The sequence below is a fragment of the Boleophthalmus pectinirostris genome, unplaced genomic scaffold, assembly GCF_026225935.1.
Source record: "Boleophthalmus pectinirostris isolate CB_2022bp ecotype Guang Dong unplaced genomic scaffold, ASM2622593v1 HiC_scaffold_20, whole genome shotgun sequence".
Lineage (NCBI taxonomy): Eukaryota > Metazoa > Chordata > Actinopteri > Gobiiformes > Gobiidae > Boleophthalmus > Boleophthalmus pectinirostris.
The window spans coordinates 28,808,324-28,830,769 of NW_026571153.1; the positions used below are offsets into that span (position 1 = coordinate 28,808,324).

The window sequence follows — 22,446 nt, forward strand, 5'->3', positions numbered from 1 at the left end:
TTTCCTCTCTTTTTCGAACTTCAGTGAACCATTACTATCAGTAGCAAACAAAAACATGGAGGAGGAGGAGATCTGGAGGACTAAATGGGAGATTCAGGGAGGTTCTGACTGATATTATTATAATTGTTGAAGTATTAGTAGTATTGAAGTACAATGCCCCATCCAGTTGAACAGTGATAATCAGTAAAGTTCTTGTAGGCCTCTTCAACTGAACTCCACTTTTGACCTACTTTGTCTGTGTCTTCATGTCCTGATTGGTCCTCTGGCTCTGACCTCACCCCCTGTTCTTTAAATGTGCACAACCTGCTGACTGACGACAATGAAACACAGACGAGACCCAGACATTTACTCTCAAGTGTGGTACTGTCACCCTGAATGAAGTCCGATCAAATGCCAAGCAAACTTTGATTTGTAACATTTTATATTAACAATCTTTGTTATGGAAGAGAATTTGTTTTTATCAGTTATATTGTGTGTATTGTGTTTCTATGAAATAACTGATGAATAAAGTGATTCTCTCTCTCTTTTCCCAAAATATATTCATCAGTTTTCTTCTTGACAGAACAATAACTACAAAAACAAAACAGAGTTGCTCAGCATGACCACAATATGGAAACATTTTATTTATTTATTTTATAACTATGTTTTTATTGGTTTTAAGTAACATTTCAAAACATACAAAAACAATATAAAATCAAAAAACAATGTAACAACAGTCTGGAGTTACAGGGTCTTATTTAAACATACATTGATATTGACATTTGCGTGCACTACGTTGTTTTTCTGGTGTCATTGATGAATACATTCCATTTCCCCATTGCTCATTGTATTTGTATCCTTTAAGTTTAAGATTCTATGTTATTCTTTCCATCATTGAAATATTCTCCACAATCATGATCCAAAAGGCAAGTATAATATGGAAACATTTACACATAGGCTGCAATATCAACAAAGAAACATCAACAAAAAACAGAAAATAAAGAGTAAACCGTTAGGTGTCATGCCCTTAGTCTTTCAGGGTCACACTGGAGACTGAGGAAGAGGTTCAGCATCTGTTGAAGGCTGCCTGATGAAGGTCAAGGGCTCAAACGTTGCTGCCAAGGCCGGATTATCCACATGTGCCAGTGCCACTGTGCCCAGGGACATCAACCACATGACACAAACTTTAAAAATATGTTTTGTAAATGTATGTTATTCACTTGAAAATAATAAATGTCCATACATAACTCATCATTAACACTAATTCCATAATAACAACAATAATAATGATGATAATACTGAACAAATCAAGTACATATGCGCGCGCAAGTGTGTGAGAGACTTCTTCATCCCTACAGTGTCAAAAATAAACAGTGTCTTTATCGGCGTCAGAACAGGATTGAAAAAATCTATATCATACATGGAGAAAAGCTGACAAGGAATGTGCTTTTTTTTAAAAAATTCTACTGCAAACGTGTACTGCTTGTAAACTTTTTGGGGTGGCTGGACACTATATATAAAATATAGTTGCATTGTATGATTTGGTAAATCAAAAAAAATATTGTCTATTACTTTATTAACTTTAACATTCACATTATATTATTGAGGAGCCTGTAATATTGTCTAAAGGTGCAGAAGGTTTGGGTTTTACTTGCATTAAAACTACAGAGAGGGACCTAAAAATACCTTAATGCCATTGGTGACTGGTGTAGGTGTATAATCTTCCAATCATATAGTGAAGTTTGCTGATGACACAGCAGTGGTGGGGCTCATCATGAACAACAATGAGTCCAACTACAGAAGGGAGGTCTGTCAGCTCGAGGCCTGGTGCAAAATTAACAATCTATGCATCAATGTAAAGAAAACAAAGGAGATGATCATGGATTTCCAGAGGGAACCTAATGCCCCTTCTCCTCTGTACATCAATGGAGATGCAGTGGAGATTGTTTCCTGTTTTAAATACCTGGGAGTCCAAATCATGAACAATCTCAGCTGGTCTAACAACACCAGCTGCACAGTGAAAAAGGGACACCAACGCCTATACTTCCTTAGGCGCCTCAAAAAAGCAGGTCTCGGCTCCTCTGTCCTGAAGGCCTTTTACAGGTGTGCGGTGGAGAGCATCCTCACCTCCAACATGACTGTGTGGTTCAGCAGCAGCATCGCGGCAGAGAGGAAAACTCTGCAGAGGGTAGTTAGAGCTGCGGAGCGCATCTGCGGATGTAGCCGGTCCTGCATCATGGGAGTCTCCACCATCCAGCACATGGACTTTTTACAGCTCTCCCATCAGGCAGAAGATTGTGCCACCTACAGGCCAGGACCACCAGACTACAGAACAGTTTTTATCCTGATGCCATGAGACAGATTAGTTCTGTCAGAACGCCCAGACAGCTTGAAGTGACCCAAATCCAATTTTTTGGCCCCTATGTGACCTGTATCTGATCTTTTAATGACAGTCTGAATGACACAGATCTGATTTTTTCAAATGCGACCCAGGACACTTGGATATGTGCTCCTAAAACTGATACATATCTGATCTTTTCAGTCTGAATGGCCAAAGTGCATTCATCCACCTACACGTTATCAACAAGCCACAAACATCACTATTCTTCGCTGAAGTAGGTGAAAATTGTTAATGAACTCCGTGTCTACATCACCACTCACCACTCTTGGCTACGTCTCCAGATCCACATTCCATTCCTTTCAACGGACTGTTCCACAAAACACCACGGCCAAAAACCTCGTCTTTCTCCTTCTCAATCTCCTCCTTAAAACAAGTAAGTTGTTCATGTTCTGGCTCCGGTACGAGAGGAACTTTAAAATCTCCAGGTGCTCGATGCTGCGTCCATGTTCGGACAACTTCCGTAACGCTCGCTGCGGTTGACGTCGTCGAGTCTCCAGTGCGCATGCGGGACACTTTCGGGCCATTTAATGTTCACACTGGAGTCACATACAAGACGCATTTAATTGGAAATGTGAACGACATCGCAAAAAATCGGATTTCACAAAAAAATGTGAATTGAGCGTTAAGCCCTGCAGTCTGAACGTAACACAGGGGCGGGTGGGGGCTGTTTTTTTAAAGACTCTATTTGACATACAATATTTTAACTATTTATTCTGATTCTGATAATACACCTACACCAGTCACTAATGTGAGCATGAGCATAAATATTTTAGGCACTACCAAGAAAAGCCTTTCTAGTTCATGCATTGCTACAGCGTCTCAACCACACTACTGGTTTCTGTCTGTCTGTGCAGCAGAGCATCATGGTCATAGCTCTTCTCATGGTTAACATGAAGGTGAGTACAACAAAACTACTACTTTTGAAAATAGTTGGTGTAGAGTTTGGGGTTTTGAGTCTAAATACATTTTCAGATTTTATACACACTATTGATCACAGTGTACATGGTGACCAAATTTAGATTGTGAACAGTTAAAGAAAATTTTGACTTGTTGCTGACAAAAAGTCAGTCAACAACAAAGTGCTTTACAGTCCATTAAAAACAATCCCACACACTCAGACACCCAACCATCCCATGACTTTAACACACACTAAAACAAAGAACATGAGGCTGAGTACAGAATATTTAAATGTATGTTTCAACTTACATCCTATTTGAAAGACTCTGATGAACAGTCTGCGGCTCTCAGTGACGTTATAAAACCAACCAATCAGGTGGAGTTATGTGGAGGCAGTTGTCCAATCAGATACTCCGGCTCAGGACCTTAAAGTTGGTCTCCTGCCTTCTTCAGATCATAATCACCTACACCGAGACAAAATGACGTCCATTCTGAGGGTTCTAGGTGTGATTCCTGATCTGGACTCAGGGTAAGTTATGACACTGACACATCTGAGCTTTATCCTTCCCTTTATATAATTTTTTTTATATATTTTTTTTTTATTATTCCAGCTGAGACACAATCTCAACCTGAATTCTCTCAAACCACAACACTGGGAGCCACATTACATGTAAACTGTCAAGTCTACAGGGGTCCAAGAACTGTGGTCTGGTACAAACAGGACTCCAGCAGGAGACTACAACTGATGGTATCAGCAAATAGCCATAAAGGTCAAAATCTCTACAAAGATTCCCGTTACTCTGTGCAGTCTTCTGAAGACAGAAGTACTTTGAGAGTGTCACGTGTGACCTGGGAGGATGCCGGCACGTACTACTGTGGAGTCATGAACGAGCACGATGTCAACTTTGGACCAGGGACTGTGGTGATGGTTGAGGGTAAGTCCACACTTCCACCTTCAACCCAGCAGTCTGTTCCTCCTTCACTCCAGTCTGTGGTCCAGAGTCCAGACTACATCAGAGTGCAGCCAGGACTCCAGTCTGTGGTCCAGAGTCCAGACTACATCAGAGTGCAGCCAGGAGACTCTGTGACCCTCAGCTGTTGGTTTAACACCAGCCTCTGTACAAAAGACCACATCAGTGTCCAGTGGAAGAAAAATAATTCTACATCAGAAACAATGTCATGGAGCAATGGAACCAAGAATATCATCTGTGAGAACCAAGTCAACACTGGAGAAACTTCATGTGTTCATACCCAAACCTGGAGTGACCTGAGTTCTGCTGAAGATGAGATGTTTGTCTGTGTGGTGACGGCCTGTGGACACACACTGCAGGGCAGAGGGACCAGGATTGTTCTCCACTATATGACAGTTGATAATCTGATCCCAACATGTGAGTATAATCTATAAATAAATAACTTGCAGCAGCAAACTGTTATATTTCAAGTATGTTTTACTCAACATGTATTGAAACAAATTAACTGAAACTTGTTTAATGGTGTACCCTACAATACACAACTCTAATTTATAAAGAACATTTGTGAAGTGTTGTTGATAACCTAGTTAATATTATTATTATTATTATTATTATTATTATTATTATTATTATTATTATTATTATTATTATTAATTATTAGGCCAGGCACATTAACGCATTAATTTAGCATTAACTAATTAAGTCATTATCGCCACAAATTATTTTAACGCAGTTTTTATTATTTATTTACTTTATTGTAAACATCTGTTTCTCACTGGCTTTTATTTTGAAAAAGTCCACCGTGAGCGTTTCTTTAAGTTTGATGTATTTTCTTTACTTTTTCACTTTTTTCTGACCACGTGAGATGCAACGTGTCTGAGCCTCCGTGAGCTGTGGGCCCAGCCGCGGGTTCGGCCGCGGGCTCCGACTCCGGCCGTGGGCTCTGGCTCCGGCCGGACCAGCCGTGCGCTTTAAGCTTTGCTTATTTCTTTAGTTCAGTGCTGGAGTCATTGATTTACCCAGATACTATTGGAAGAAAAAAATGTGATTGGTCCATTTCCATTCCATTATATTAACCCTTTGTTTCCCAAGAAATATCAGCCCAAGTTTATAACAATGATCTAGGAATTATTTCTAGTGTAACATGCAATTAACATGCAATTAATCGCGATAAATTTTTTAAATTTTTGCCCAGCCCTAATCATTATTATTATTATTATTATTGTTATTATTATTATTATTATTATTATTATTATTATTATTATTATTATTATTATTATTATTATTATTAAGTGTTTAAAAGTTGAAGTCTTTAATTCTTCTTTGTTTATACGGTCAACTTTTCAGATTCCTTCAGTCCAAAAGTCATGGCTGTGATTGGGTCAAACATTGTGGTTGGACTGGTGGTGTTTGTGCTTCTGTGGGGGATTTGGAGAAGCAGCAATAAGTCAGGTACTGTCCATATATTCAAACTTCCAAAGAGCAAAACCTGCTTTTAATCGTTAAAAAAATCGCACTGACAAAGTTGTCTTATTTTGTCAGACGTGGAGTCTTGTGGCTGTATCAGTCAGGTCAGACTTCTGTTCTACTTTACATCTAACATTAATAAAGAAAAAAGCAAATTTGTGTATCCCATTGTTTTGATGACTGCATTTTCAGAAACATATGTACTTGACTTCTTCACTTGGAACTATGTCTGGCTTTTCATTGATTGGCTGGTGTCCGAATTCGCATTTCCGGGGTTTGTGCAAACTGTCTAGTGTATTTTGATTCCTGACCTAGTCACTGAAGAGAAATTAAATTGAGTGGAGGCACTAGGTGGTGCCAGCCTGACTAACTAGAGCCCTGTGTTCATTATGAATACAGTTTGTGATGGTTTATGGCCTTAAAAACAGCATAGGAGAAGTCTGGAGGTTTATCTATGACGCAACTAAACAGTGGTGAGAGTTCCCATAGTCGATTTTCGTTTAATTGATTATTGAAACAAGCGTGAATGAAACAAAATCCAACAGTGTGAGTGTTTCTGATCATGCAGTAATTATACAATGGGAAAATTTCATCTGTTATACCGTGATAATTAAATATTGTAATTTTTATATTGTATTGTTCTGTTCAAATTTCAGATTGACGACACTCTCACTTGTGCAGCAGGGAGTTTGGTCTCTTCTTGCCGACTGACAACAATGAAACACAGACGAGACCCCGACATTTACTCTCAAGTGTGGTACTGTCACCGTGAATGAAGTCGGATCAAATGCCAAGCAAACTTTTACTTGTAACATTTAATATTCACAAATAATACTGAAGAGAAATGTGTACGATGCTGATTCAAACAACCAATTTGTGCATTGTGTTGTAAAATAAAATACATTCAGTAATTTCCTCTTTTTCGAACTTCAGTGAACCGTTACTATCAGCAGTAAACAAAAACATGGAGGAGGAGGAGGTCTGGGGGACTAAACAGGAGATTCAGGGAGGTTCTGACCCAACTGATATTATTATAATTGTTGAAGTATTAGTAGTATTGAAGTATAGTTCCCCATCCATCTGAACGGTGATAATCAGTAAAGTTCTTGTAGGCCTCTTCAACTGAACTCCACTTTTGACCTACTTTGTCTGTGTCTTGGTCCACTAGCTCTGACCTCACCCCCTGTTCTTTAAACGTGCACAGCCTCATCCAGAAAATCCAGGGCGCACAGAGTTACTTGTGAACCCACTTTATAGTACTGCTTATGTCTGGGTTAGTCTCTCCAGGTAATAAAAAACAGACAACTTCATAGTCCAGGCTTCAAGTTTTACATTGGATTACAACCAGGTTTTAATAAAGGAGCTTCTAAACACATAAGAAGAAATTAGGTGATAGTGTTACAAGTGAAATCTAAAGAACTGTCAAACAGATCCGCAGAAATGTCCTCTGCACTCTTCAAAATTGGGCTAAAAATGTCTAAATTTCTCCTCAAACTAAACTCTGCCCTCCTCCAGGAATAGAATTTCCAAAGTGCAATATCTGTTTTAAGTCTGACACAATCACTGCTACTTAAAAACCTCTTAGGGCTTAGTGTCCACATACGTGGACAGCACTTTTTACCTCTTATGTCCACAATCATGTTCAGTGATGAACTGGGGGTATTATAGACACATGTGTGGACAGTGACTCTGCCATCCAGTAGTGTCAGAAGAGCCTAACTTACTATTGTCAAAATTCAATATAGCGGCAAACACATGGTAATATTCAAGTGGCAGCTCCATTCACAAACATCGATCAGGTGTGAGGTGCTGTCATATTTTATGGCTTATTCTGATTTAGATATTTATGAAAGTGTTGTACGTCTGTCATAACATGCAAATTTGAAAAAAATATTGTAAAAATATCAACTTAGTATGTGAGGTAACATGATGTACACATATGTGTACTTAGGGACTGAAGCTCCTTGAAAACACTAAAATGCTAATCCACATTCACATTTGTACAATAAGAAAAAAGCTATCCCTCTTGCAACTAAAAATCTGTACATTGTCCCAGTGAAATAAATAACAATCAAATCACTAAATACATACATATATACATAGATTAGTTGGCTTCAACATGTTGAAAATCTAATACAGTAGTAAAAAAATGTTACTTACTAATTTACAGCTAACTCTGATGCAGCTAAAACACTGTACACTGTACCATTAATATAAATACTGCAAAACTACATACATAAATGACATTTCATCTGGTTAAGGTTATGGTTATGTTTTTATTTCTAGAGCGTTTTTCTCTACAAAGAGCATTAGAGCTACTTGGGTTACTTGATGGAGAGAACTTGGATTTGGACTTGTCTGACAATGATGATCATATCATGGATGAAAATTACCAAACACCATCACAGGAGCAAAGCAGCAGTGAAGATGAGGACCCCAATCCTGAGCCCACTCAGCACAGCAGACCTAAACGTTTGTGTGTTGCAGATAATAGTCAGCCAAGACCCAGTATATATTTAGATTTTATGTAGTTAGGGCCTCAGAGCTACATGAAGAACTAGCAGCAAATGCAAATTAACAAGACTTGTTGACAGGTTCCTGGTCAGGGACAGAAACAGGGGCAGAGACAGCGACAGGTTCATCCCGCACTTGCAAATGTCACTGTCAAACTCAAAAGATTGACACTGATAGCTCAGAAGATTTGGGCGAGCCAACACCAGGACCAAGCCAAACCAAGAAAAGGGAGTGTCCAAACAGGGTAATCATTATTATTTTTGTCTTTTAGTATTATTTTATGTATTTATTATCATTAATTTAATTTAGTATTATTTACACAATACATATATTTTTATAATTAAATAAATACATAAATAAATACATTCATAAATAAATACATAAATAATTATAAAAATACATATATTTTATCCTAAATCTGGTTGTGCAGGACGTGGAATTAGCTGGAAGGCAACTCCATTGACCCCAAACATTACAGAGAATCAGCATCAGGACGAAACTGATCTAGACAGACATGACGGGACCCACGAGACTACAGTCAGAACTGGACAGAGATTTGATGGCAATGATTGCATTGTCATGTATGTGTTTTTAATACATGCAGAATCAGTCAGGAAAAAGAAAAACTGAAAATAAAGACTTTTTCTTTCCATTACTCAAAGGGGACTTTCTTGTGTTTTATGGAGATTCGGACCAAGAGTCCACATATGTGGACATCAATTTTCTCCAAAAGTACACAATATCAAAATCTGATATTTAGTTTTTATTCTAATTAGGTTCCAATAATCCCAAATAGCAAAGAGAAATTAAAAAATGCACGTAAAAAAACTCTTTCTTGACAGAACTGGACTCTTGTCAAGATTTCATTTTGTGTAATGTAGGACATTTAATATGGAGCAACTTGCAGTAACTAAAATTCTTGTGAAAATGTTTAATCCATGTTTGTCACTTCTGTGTTTTCCAACCCTTTAAGCCATTTGGTTCAAATTCGTTTAAATGATCGAGTCAGATTTTCTATGAAATCTGCGGCTATGACGTGATACACAATAAGTTCTCCGTGGCCCCACTGAAGCAAGATGACTTTATAACTGGCTGAACCACTGAAATCTAATATACATGTATTATTGTTGACATTCAGTTCATCACAAATCTTATTAGTGACTTTAAACAGCTTAATAATAGACTTCCTGTTCCAAACTGTAGAACTGACACTTCTTAGGGCCATCTCATCTCAGCCATCCACCCATTTTCTTCGGCTTTATCTGGGGCTGGGTTGTGGGGGCAGCAGTATAAGCAGGAGGGCTCAGACTTCCTCCTCCACATACACTTCCTTCAGCTCTTCCTTGGGGACCCCGAGGTGTTCCCAGGCCAGCCAAGATACATAGTCCCTCCAGCGTCTCCTGGGTCTTCCCCGGACCCTTCTCCCAGTGGGACATGCACAGAAGCTCTCTCCAGGGAGGTGTCCAGGAGGCATCCGGAACAGGTGCCCGAGCCTCAGCTTGATGTGGAGGAGCAGAGGCTCTACTCCAAGCTCCTCCCATGTGACTGAGCTCCTCACCTTATCTATAAGGGAGCGCCCAGACACCCAGCGGAGGAAACTCATTTCGACCGCTTGTATTCGTGATCTCGTGAGCTCATGACCATAGGTGAGGGGAGGAATGTAAATTGACTGGTGAATCGAGAGTACCACCACAACGGTCCGATACAGTGACCACATCACTGCAGACGCTGCATCGATCTGCCTGTCAATCATAATCGCCATCCTCCCCTCGCTCGTGAACAAGACCCCGAGATACTTGAACTCCTCCACTTGAGGCAGAGACTCTTCACCCACCTGGAGAGGACAAGATGCCTGTTTTCCAGTCAAGGAACCATGGCCTCGGATTTGGAAGAGCTTATCTTCATCCCAGCCACTTCACACTCTGCTGCAAACTTCCCCAGTGCTTGCTGGAGATCTTGGCCTGAGGAATCCAACTGGACAACATCATCTGCAAACAGCAGAGATGAGATCCTGCTGTCCTCAAACCGGACCCACTCAGCCCAATGACTGAGCCTAGAAATTCTGTCCATAAAAACAATGAACAGAACAGAGCTGTCAACTGATGTCACCTGGTTGTCAGTTGGGTCCACTGGCGAAGGAGGAAGCCAGAAAGACCTGGCAGGCCCAAGCGTGTAGTGAGGGCCTGTTGGGATCATCAGGCAGAGCCCTCTGTCAGTGGCACCTTCAACTCACACCTGACACACACCAGAGGGCTTCTCACAGATTCTGGGGGAGGCTGGGAGTTTGAGTGGACAATGTTTTCCTCCCCCATTGTATATGCTGTTGTTTGTAGCTGTGGTTACAAGATCTCTGCTGCCTGTCGTGGTGGCAATCCCTGAACCCAGTGCTGAACGCCGGAAGAAAGGGATGCCATCGTCAAGTATAGCACTTTTCAGCACAAAGTGCTTCACATGCAACAGAAGAGCAACCATCGTCAGGCTGAAGAAGGAGTACTATCGAGCCGTGTTGGCTCGAGGGACTCCTGAGGCCACTGACAGGTACCGGCAAGCCAAGCGTTGCTGCAGCCTGTGCGGTCACAGAGGCAAAAAGTTGGGACTGGGAGGAGTTCAGAGAGGCCATGGAGAAGGACTATAGGTCAGGCTCAAAGAAATCTCACCATGGTAAGCAGGGGAATTTTCATCTATCATCTTTTCATTTATTTATTTTTTTTTTAAATGGCTACACAATTCTACATATATGACTCACAGTCTGAATTCTTTTGAGTCATCACATGTAGGTAGAGGGCTTTGGGTGAGATAGGGAGTAGGTGAAAACAGATATTTTCAGGGCAGTCAAGCCTTAAATGTAACAAAGAAAGACGAGACCCAGATACTGTCACTGTGAATGAAGAATACAGATACACAGTACTTGGGTTTTGTTTTTTGGCAAAATTGCATTATAAAAGAAGTTTGAGTATATTACTTTCAGGTTCGAAGACTTCAACTGAAATGCACCCTCCCACTTCTTCCTGGTCTCTGTAGCTAATTCTGCACAGTCATTTTTAAATGTTTTCATGGGCCTGTTGAAGAGAATGATTCTATAATGTGAAACTGATGAGTTCATAACATTAACTTAAATTTCTTAAAAATAGAGTATAATAGAAACAGAAAATAGTTGACTTCCTGTATCATGGAGGCATAATATAGAGTTGAGCATGGGCCACTCTTATGACAAATTCCTCAAAAACATGTCCCTACAAATCTCAAATCCCAAATTTTTCAACCAATAGAGGAGAGAAGGACAGGAGTTTAACAGTGGCCATCTTCCTCTAGCTCTGTGAGTAATCTCTCCATTAAATCCCCAAGCAGTACTCAGTCACAGAATATATCACAAATCTGAAAATGCACTTTAAACATTCACGTGCATTGAGTTCTATACATTTCTCCTTTAAAATAATTATACACTTCAGTGGTATTACAGCAAGAGAAAGCTTCTTCTCATGTGAGTGATGAAGAAAAGGCATCTTATTTTTACACCTCTAGTCTAGCCACAGTGAAGTTTCCGCCTTTCTCTCCAGCAGTGCATCATGGTCAATCAACCTTGTACACACATTGTGTTGCACGACAAAACCCACAAAGTAACAAACATGAGAGGCTCTGGTTACAAAGACTTGACAGAGAATGTGGTTTTGAGAGTGCATCAACGTCAACGTGATCAACGTGAAGCTGTATTTAAGTAGGCTAAAGTCAGAGAATCTAGATGATCAGAACTAAGTGGTTATTATCAGTATTGTTTTGGAAAACTTAACAGACCTTAAGCAGCACTGATGTACAGAGATAAAATCCCTGACAAATACATTTCAGGCAAATGAAGTATGTCCAGAGTGACTGACAACATAAACATAAACCTAATATAAGCAGCTTTTACAAAATGAGAATATTAGAGAGCTACTCCTGACCAGCCAGAAGTGTTGTACACAGAGGTATGAGGCTTTCATCAAAACAGAGTTGACTGATCCATTTGAGATGCAGAATTAATAAAATATGAATCTATGGCTTGATTCCGAGCAACAAGTTGGAGACTCGTTGCGTGGCATATTTGTTGTGGTAGAAGATATTTTCCTCCCATGGCCTTTAATCTAAGGTGCTGTAAAATGCCAGAGATATTTCTTTTCTAATATCTTTAATACCCGACTTGGAGTGAAACCTGTTCTCTGGATGTGCTGCTATAAGTGTAAAGGAGGAAATAACCTTTGCTTAACTAAACACTTTCAAAATGGGTCAAGAGGCCTCTCATCACTGTATGCTATTCTACATGAAGAATGATGATGTTAATGGTACTTTTACAAGGATCTGAATCAACAAAGAGAAACAATAAGTACAGGCTGAAGCAAAGGCAACTTAAATCAACAGTGGTTTTTTTTTTCCATTGCAGGAAAGTAAGCCCACCACACTGCTTCAAAATGTATCTTTGCATCTGCCAATCAGATGTGAATTTCTACCATCCAATCACAACGCTCCATTCTCAACTTCATATTTCTTCCACTGTCCACATTTCTTCAGAACGTGGAGAACACTCCTGCAATCAAACACAATGACGGTGATCTTCACCTGTGTCAGCGTTCTCCTGCTCTGGACTCTGTGTAAGTACAAGACACAAGAATGTTCCAGATAGTTTGATACACTTTTATATCTTTTATGTTGTATTTCAGGTGCATCTCAGCCACGTGAAGTCCAACAGCTTCAATGTTTTAAAACTGCAAAGCTCGGAGAAACTGTGGTCATAAAATGTTTGACCAAAAGTATTTGGAGAAATAGAGTGTGGTACAAACAGAGCAACAATAAAAGTCTACAACTGGTCGCAGCAACTAATAACTTGTATCAGCAGGATTCACCTTCAGAAAAGTATTCAGCAGAAACTTTAATGAACGAAACCACTTTGACCATACTGCACATGACGAAGGAGGATGTCGGCACATACTACTGTGGAATAATCAATGCACAGGATGTTCTCTTTGGATCTGGCACTGTTCTGGAGCTTGAGAAAGAGTCAAAGTCCATGCAGTCTGTGCTCCAGAGTCCAGACTCTATCAGAGTGCAGCCAGGAGACTCTGTGACTCTCAGCTGTTCATTCAACTCCAGCCTCTGTTCAGAACAAACTAGTGTCACTTGGCTTAAAAGTGACCCGACAACTGAAATTATTGCTCAGACCAGTGGAAATGAGAACATCATTTGTGACAACACTGGAGAAACAGATTGTGTTTATAACCTGATGCTGGAAAATGTCACTTCTACAGAAGATGGGAACTACCTCTGTGTGGTGTCTGCTTATGGACACTCATTCACTGGAACCAGGATTCATGTGTATGGTAAGGCACCTGCCAACTAGGGCTTTTATTTGGTTATTTTGGCACTTAGACCATCAGTGGACCCACCAGAAAAGCTACATAATATTACTTTAAATAACAAAAATTAAAAAGAACCAATTCATCAAGCAACTTTAATGAGATTCAAATGTCACCCAATTAATCTTTCTCATCTTCTTTTAATATGATTATACTAAAGCTGGAAGTAGCAATGTTGTGTAATTTGTCAGTTTGTACATCTCAGGTTGATGTAAAATCATCTACAGGACAAAGAAAAGTACAGCAACAATCACACAAAAGAACAGTTAAAACAACAACCCCTCAATATAAAAGAAAATGTAAATTGGTTAAACATGGTGACATATTTGGCCACTGAGCAACCACTGTTTTAAAGCTTTAGAAAATGCTGCAGTGTTGAAAGTTCTCGTATATGAGCAGGCACTGTTTTCCATGTTTGAGGTGCTCGATAAGCAAAAGAGAGTTATCCAAATGCACTTTTCCTAAACGGCAGAGCAGTCGCCTCTAGAGCTGCTCTTGTGAAATTTGAGTTTCTTTAAACAAACTCCATTAAAGGAGGTGGAGCAAGATTATTAAAAACTTTGTATACCAAAATTAAATCTGCATATTTGATTGTGTTGTCCCAATTTAGGAATTTGTATTTGTGAAGTATTGTGATCATTTGTGGGCTTTTTGTCTAAAACCTTAATAGTTTCAGCTCATTTAACAGGAGTTTTGTTTGTCAGAGTCCAACTAGTAATGCAATCATTTAGATGCGGCAAAATCATACAATTTAAATACATAATTGCCGAGTTTGTCATTAGATTATTTGATGAAAATCTGATAAATTATATTTGATTTTATTCACTGTTCTTTTGACGTGTTGTTTGAATGATAGTTGTGGGTCCAGTGTGACTCCCAGATACTTCACTTCATGGACCAGTTTCAGTTTTTTTCCAAGCACAAATACATCTGGGTTTGTATTCATGCCAGTTTTTTTTTGAGAAAAACATACCAACTGACTTTGATATATTAAGATTTATTTGTCAGTGTTGTAGCCAGTTTGCTCCTCTGACATAGCACCTGAATAGCAAGCAATTCCTGGTAAAGTAAAATAATTGAAAACAACTTATACATCATTTCGACATGCATATTGTGAGGGTCATTTAGCTACTAAAGTGGATGAACAAAAATATTTAGTAGGGTTTCATTGCACACTGCTGGGTGGTTCACTGGATTTCTTTCACAAAAAATCTGTATTCCGTAGTTTCTCCATCTTAAAAGAATTGCAGTGTGGGATACCTCAGGGTAGCTGTTTAGGGCCTTTGCTTATTTCAATATTCACCAATAACCAGTCTCTTGTCTCTTGTCTTTGATCAGTCATCAGCCCAAAGAGAATTTTCATGAAGAGATAGCATGTAAAGATGCAGAAAAATTATTAAATTTTTCTTATAAGACAGTAGCTTATCAGGTTGGAGAATGATGTAAGAGTCGAGAGCATATCCACACATGAAACAGGGTCCACTGGGAGAAAAAGGCTAGAAACCACAGTTTAAGTCAGGGGTCACCGAACTTTTTTCTCTGGGGGCCACATTACGGCTCCTGATTGTGATGGGACCGGGGTTGAGATGGACGTATAACAGAATTGTGTGACCCTGACGACACACTTTCTTTACATATCAGACGAACTGCATGCTTCAAACACAACAAAAACATAATCAGTCGTCCACTGTTCTTTGAAAACTTGACACTGTCAACTTTTCATACTTTAACACGAGCCATTTTACTGTCCTTAACTGTACTACACTACTCTGTACTACAATACTCTGCACTACAGTATTCTGCACTACAGTACTCTGTACTACAGTACTCTGCACTACAGTACTCTACACTACAGTACTCTGCACTACAGTACTCTGCACTACAGTACTCTACACTACAGTACTCTGCACTACAGTACTCTACACTACAGTACTCTGCACTACAGTACTCTACACTACAGTACTCTGCACTACAGTACTCTACACTACAGTACTCTACACTACAGTACTCTACACTACAGTACTCTGTACGTACGTTGACTGTCACTGTTTGATCTCGAGTTTGTCAGGTGATGAAAATTCAGCAGCAAATGTAAATACGTCATATAATTTATATAATTTATATAATTTTTAATAAAAAAATCAACAAAAAACAAGATGCAGACATGTTATTATTTGCCAAAAAGTAATAATAATTTAAAAAAAAAGGCCATGACAACTTTTGAGGATTGCTCATAGGGCCAGTTCAAGTGGTGTGGGCAGAGGGGCCGGTCAGAGGGCCTTAGTTTAATGGCCCCTGGTTTAAGTGGTTGTCATATATGCAAACAACACCACCATATATGTATCTTGCTTCATCAGCTGATTTGCTATAATATATATTTTGTTATTTTAATGCAGACAAAAACATAAAATTGGGAACCACTCCCAGAGTAAAACTACACTGTATGCTGTTTATTGTTGTCCAAATCCTATACTTTACATAACCACAGTCCTACTCACTTATTGTATATAATGGTTTTATAGTCTTACACGCTAGTTACCCTACAGAGATTATATTGTATTTACTTTTATTGATCGATCGATTGATTGATTGATTTGTTTTTATTTCAAGTTTGTGCCAAGAGAGAAACAATAATCATATATACTACATATACATTGTAAACAACAGAAAAGCACATTTCTTGAAAATTCTACTCAGTAGTAAAAAAAAATTTCAGCTTATATGTAGATGTGTAAATTGAAGGTCTATTTAGATTAAGATCTAGATAGACTTTAATGATCCACAAGGGAAATGAGTTGGACACAGTATCTCACATATCACATTATATTACAATAACAAAGGGAAAAAAGTTGCATCATTGAAATGCATCCATCCTGGAGACTATCACTTGCTGTCAAAATAAGAAGATAGTCTCTGGAAATGGACAGTGGGACAGTGACTTCTCCAGCTCCCTTGAACCTCCCTTTATATAATAAGAGTATACTTCTCTCTATGCTTTATTTACACCTTAAAATTCACTTTTAAATTCTGTTTCTGTTTGAAGGCCGTGACCTGTCCAAGCTTGATCCCACTTTCATCGTCTTGACTGTGCTGAACGTTGTTTTCTTTGTGACTGTGGTTGTTCTGGGGTGGCTGGTTCATAGCTACAGGAAGAATCAACACACAGGTACTGACCACATTCACGTCACAAACACATGAGGACTCTATTTCACACTTTCTCACGCCCAAGTAACACTGTTTTTATTACAGAAGTAGATTCCTGTCGTGGCTCTACTCATGATGAACAGGTCATAGTGATATTTTTACTACATATTCACGACATGACTAAGACTATATTTGCTTAAGAAGTTCCTGTATTGTTGTTTTGCAGGCTGAAGAGAAGGTTACTTATGCGGGAGTGAACGTGGTGCCCTTGAGCGCCTCCTCCAGGACAGCCTCGGTCACGCTCCGACAAGAGCCAGTGGTTTATTCTGAAGTGAAGAATCAACAAGACTAATAACCAAAATGTTATTTCTCTTGAACAGCATGGTACTTAACACTTCAAACTTGTCTCACTTTGTATTTTTGGAGCTTGACTGAAAATAAATGATCTGAAATAACAAAATTCATGTGCATTGCCCTAAATAAACAATACAAATCTCCTAGAGCTGTCAGTAACTACGTTTAAGCGCGACGATTCAGCTGACTTTGCCTGTTTTCATGGATTTCAGTCAAATCATTCCTACCTGATTTGTGAGGACCTTATCTCATTCAAGATATATGGTTTTATTGCTGTAACAAGGGAGGACCATTGCCCTGCCACATCCTTCAAATCACGATGGATTCCCTGAAACTCATGAAAAGACCCACATTATGATCATAGGCATGTAGTAATTCAGCATTTGCATTAAATAAATACTATTCAAGCTGTAAAAATAGTGTGAGTTGTTGTTATTATTGGTCTCTGTCTCCTCTCTAAAGCTGTAAAAGAAAGTTTGTTCTCTTGATGAAACAGAAAGAAGGCTATTTTTACTCCTGGTCTAACCACACAGAAGTTTCCTCCTCTCTCTCCGACACAGTGTCGTGGTTTCCTGTTGAGACAGTAGTGAGTGTGAGGGACGGACAAGAGAAAGACAAGGCAAATGTATTTGTAGAGTAACATTCATACATAAAGTACTTTACAGAATAAGAAATACATTAACATTGCAATACAAACAGATCAAAACATAAATAACTTTAAAATAAAAACCTTTCAGTCTCTGCACCAGAACCCTTTGATTATTTTACTTTGTGATCTTTTTTTTTTTTTTTTACCAACGTTTATCGGATTACTTGCGCTAACATTACAGAATAAGAACTTCCAAAAATGTTTGAATATGTGAGCTACAAGTCTCTATGTTGACGATTTTTTTTGTCACATCTGCTCAAAATTATGCAACTTTCCAGCACTTGAGTGAGGTGTAACCCTTTCATATCAGTGTCAAAAGTAAAGACAGAGAAGAAGAGGACCTGAGGAGTCCCTAAGTCAGCTGAGAGACTTGTTGAATCCCGTTGGATCAGTAGGAGGGGGCCACCCTTTGAGACATTGTTAAGGCCCCAAACTGGAGACTGGATTTATTTTCAGGTGGATATAAGTTTCTTAATGTATGCTGTTTCTTCATCTCTTCTTATTTACTGCTGCACCACTGTTACATAACAGTTGGTTCGCACTATTTACATGTTGCCAAGTGTGTGACCCCTAAAAGAGGGCAGTACAGAATCTCTTTCTGCAGTGGAAACACTCGTACTGCACTGTACCGCCCCATACCAGCCTATGAAAACGAGGCTATTAGAAATCACTGTAAGTGTTCCAACCAAAGTTTTATACCAAGGTTAAGTTAAACTCTTTCTTTCAACCACATGCATGGTGTCTTTATAAATGTGTGAAGTCGTGCAAAAGACCCAAAAAATGACACTGTATGAATCTGTATTGTCCTCAGAAAGCTCCACTCACATATATAAGGGTCTGGTCAAGTGGTAACGGAGGGAAACAGGGGCACATTTTTGACATTCAAATGTCTCTTATTCAGAAACTAGAGGGACTATTGAAATAAGTAAAGTATCAGAATGTAGGAAAGAGTTACACTCCAACAGGGCAAAGTTAAACCTGTGATATTCTTTCAAGTTGTTGACAAAAATTTTTAAAAACTCATGTCGGTAATGGAGGGAATGAAATATGCAACACTTTTTGGGCAATAAATCCAAACAGTGATAACTAGCTGTTCTCACTTACATATCCTTAACAAACTGGTTTGAATATTTGCTTCATATAGTTTTCTACCATATGGTACAAGATTAGGTTGAAAAACCTCTTACTTTTTGAATCATGAGATTTTTTTTATTAGAAAGGTCATGGTAACGGAGGGAAAAGTAACGGAGGGAAAATTGTGCAAACAAGTAGAAGGTGCAGGATTTTACATCATTTCTCATCTTTTTTTTTTTTTCTGAATACTTTAATATTACTTCAAAATGAAAGGAAACTATTTCTATAAAATATGTCAGTCTTTCCAAGCAAATTTTTATCATTTTAAATACATAAAAAAAAAAATAAATAAAAAATCATGTACCTTCATCAACAGTTCAAAGATCAAATAACACAAGATATGATGAAATACATCCATTTATTTACATGATTTGCAGGTCTTTGAAATTTGGGAAATAATTTTTGTTCCATGTTTCATACATGGTCTGTTTAAAATGTATGGAACTTTAGAACCAAAAATGGTACAGAAAAAAGGTCAACAGTTTCATAAACTAGAGTACATATGTATCTGTTGAATACATTTTTATGTCAGATGCATTAACGTGAATTTTTGGCCTTGTTGTTTACTTCTGCTTGACCGGGCCCATATACCCTTACCCTGCCCACATCAACTCAACAAACCCTCTGGCCTGTGAGAATGATGATCTTGAACATTGTCATCATCACTGTGCTCTGGACTCTGTGTAAATATGAGGATCACTGATCAGATCTTTTCATCGATTTGTTTTTGTAAGACACTCATGCGTCTGAGCCAAAAGTGAAAGTTTCAAACAGTCTCGGAAAAGACGTGACAACGAAATGTTCAACCAGACAACAGGAGTCTACAACTGATCACATCCACCATAAAATGTGTCAAGACAAGAGTAAACCATTATTAAGTTCAAACTTCCCCCAATGAAACCACTTTGACCATACAGAATATGAAAATGAAGGATGTCAGCACATACTACTGTGGAATACTCCGCACATTTAATGTTAGCTTTGGATCAGGCACTGTTCTGAAGTTTGAAGGAGAGTCAAAGCTCGTGCAGTCTGTGCTCCAGAGTCCAGACTATGGCTACATTTACATGATGACAGTCTGAACAAAAGACGCAAAAGTGGTGTCACGTTTTTACTTTTTATTTTGTGTTTAGACCAGCATTTTCAGAAGGAAATCTGCGTGCATACGATGATGCAAAAGCAGGAGTGTAGAGGCCATGGTACACAGGGTACACTGTCCACCCACTTCTCCTGATGTGAGATACTTAAAAAAAATAACAAATATAAAATAGCTCCAACTTAAATGTCAAACCAGAGCTACTGGCAATGGTGAAAACAACCTGCATAGGCTCATGATGTCTGCACTACTGTCCTATAGTGACTTGAGACATGAGGGACCAGGACTGAACCAGGACTGAATCAGGGCTAAAACAGGTGTGTGTACTCATAAACTCATTAAACAGCAGCATGTAGCCAATAACTGTGGACACAACTTGCTGCACATCAGCCCGGAGCAGAAGCACTGAGTTCGGGTAACAACAGGTCCTTGTCTTGTGCCGTTCGCCTCTAAGCATGTTGGTCAGGTAGGTCCGGAGGCTCCACCCTCCATGTGCTGGTTCCAGAAGGGGTCGAGCGAGACCAGTGTGCAATGGATGGGGTCCAAGCAGTTTCGTGCCTTCCTCTGCACACTGGATCCATGTGGGGAAAGGGAGAATGCGTTGTGGACTACTGGTCCGGGCAGGCTGTTCCTGTCCTTCGTGCTCGAGAACCGTGGCTGGTTCTGTGGTGGTGCAGCATCTGGACAGAAGCCCAAATCCAGTTTGGTTGGTTATATGTTGTTCTGAGCATCTGTCCTCTGCGCGTTCTCCAGGTTCTTCCCAAAAAGTGCTTCTCAGGCCGAGGCTCCTAACACCACTCCCCGCTCCATGTCATCTGAGCCCAGTCTGAACCTCAGCTGCTCCCGCTGGTTTGGGTGTCTGGTTTGGATCTAGTCCGACTGTAGTGTTTCTCACACTAGGCTAAAAGTTGTACATTTTAAAAATTTGAATCAGTTGAATAGGCTATTGCCTATTGCCATAAAATTATTTGGTTAATTAATAGCTTAAAATAACAAATGCTGGTTGCTACATGAACACGGAGCAACCAGTCGATGGTGTGTGCACTATCGACTGGTTCTCCAGGTCTCTTCCATAGTCGTCTGACTATGACAGAGGTGATTGTAGACGCTTCTATGTTCACTAATCTAATCTATGCATATTCTGTACATTTGTTGGGACATTTACTTCTGTGTACTCTATGAATGTGATGTAAATGCGTATGTGTTTCGCGTCTTGGGCAGTGTAGACGGAAATGCTACAGCGGAGCATATTCAACTTTTCCACTCTGGAGGTTGGTTTCAGATTTTTGCATTTTTAAGCCCCAAAAATGCTGCCAATGTCTAAACGAAAGGCGCTTCCAATAAAATATTTAATTGTTTTTATCCTCAAGCATTCTTGTGTAAACAGGCCCTATATTAGAGTGCAGTCTCTGCTCTAAAGATCACATCAGTGTCACCTGGGACCAGGATGCATGTGCATGGTAAGAAAGCATGTATTTCATAAAGACCAAATATTCTGCATTCTTGTGGCTTTATTTCCATTTTAAACACACTTTTTGTCATCTTGGGTTAAGTATTTAGCATTTTACAAGTTAACCCCTTACTATTTTGGGCCATTTTAGTGAAATTGTTTGACCTCTCCAAACTAAAACGATAAAATGATTGCATATACACAAGTCTAGGGTTACTGTGCTAACGCCATAGACCGTATATATAAATGGACATAGTTAACGTGCTCTTTCTGACCCTGGCTCCAATTGATTTTCATTGGGATCTTGTCGTCCCTCTCTCTGTACCTGCTGCAGTGAGCCTCATCATTTTGGTTTTAAATGTTCATATTAACCCGCTCTACGTGATCCTGAATTTTTCATTTAACAATTTTGTCCCTAAATCAACATATGAACATAAATAAGACGCCTTCATTTCCCGACGTCTCTCCCACTAGTGTTAGGTTTAATTGACTGCTTGTGCACTTCTTTGCTAAGTAAACCCCCTTCATGCTTTCCGGTGAGAAGGGCGGGCACATTTAACGATCTCAATCATGATTGGCTCTTGTGGTTACTATGATACTCATAGTCAGATTTCCAAATATGGAGCCTGGCTATATACATAATGTGTAATAATATATGGTTGTGCACTGTCCCTGTGCAAATAAAAAGCATATTGTACCATACCACATCATTCTTACTGGTCTGAGAGCTTTTGACCTCATTAAAAAGAAGTTCCATACATAGCTTGATTCTGAGTCCAGTAGAATAAACAACTTACCCCGTCGAACAGGTTTGCTTTTCAAGTATTGTCTGAAGATCACTCTTGTCTTTGAAGGCACCATCCTGTCATCAGTAGCAGTATGCTGACCAGGTTGGTAATCCAGGCTGAAATAGGATGTCTAGTTACAACAATACAAATCTGAAAGTTTGCAGTGTATACAAATATATATATATATATATATATATATATATATATATATATATATA

At 39.1% G+C, this 22,446-nt stretch overlaps 1 protein-coding gene across 1 annotated transcript; it reads left to right on the forward strand.

The window, feature by feature from the left end:
• Positions 1–12,785: 12,785 nt before the first annotated feature.
• Positions 12,786–17,502, forward strand: LOC110174941 (immunoglobulin kappa light chain-like). Its single transcript, XM_055156631.1, has 5 exons — positions 12,786–12,851; positions 12,921–13,577; positions 16,657–16,779; positions 16,863–16,900; positions 16,984–17,502. Exons 1-5 carry the CDS (start codon positions 12,803–12,805, stop codon positions 17,107–17,109), a joined length of 993 nt encoding a protein of 330 aa, XP_055012606.1. The 5' UTR covers positions 12,786–12,802; the 3' UTR covers positions 17,110–17,502.
• The last annotated feature ends 4,944 nt before the right edge of the window (positions 17,503–22,446 follow it).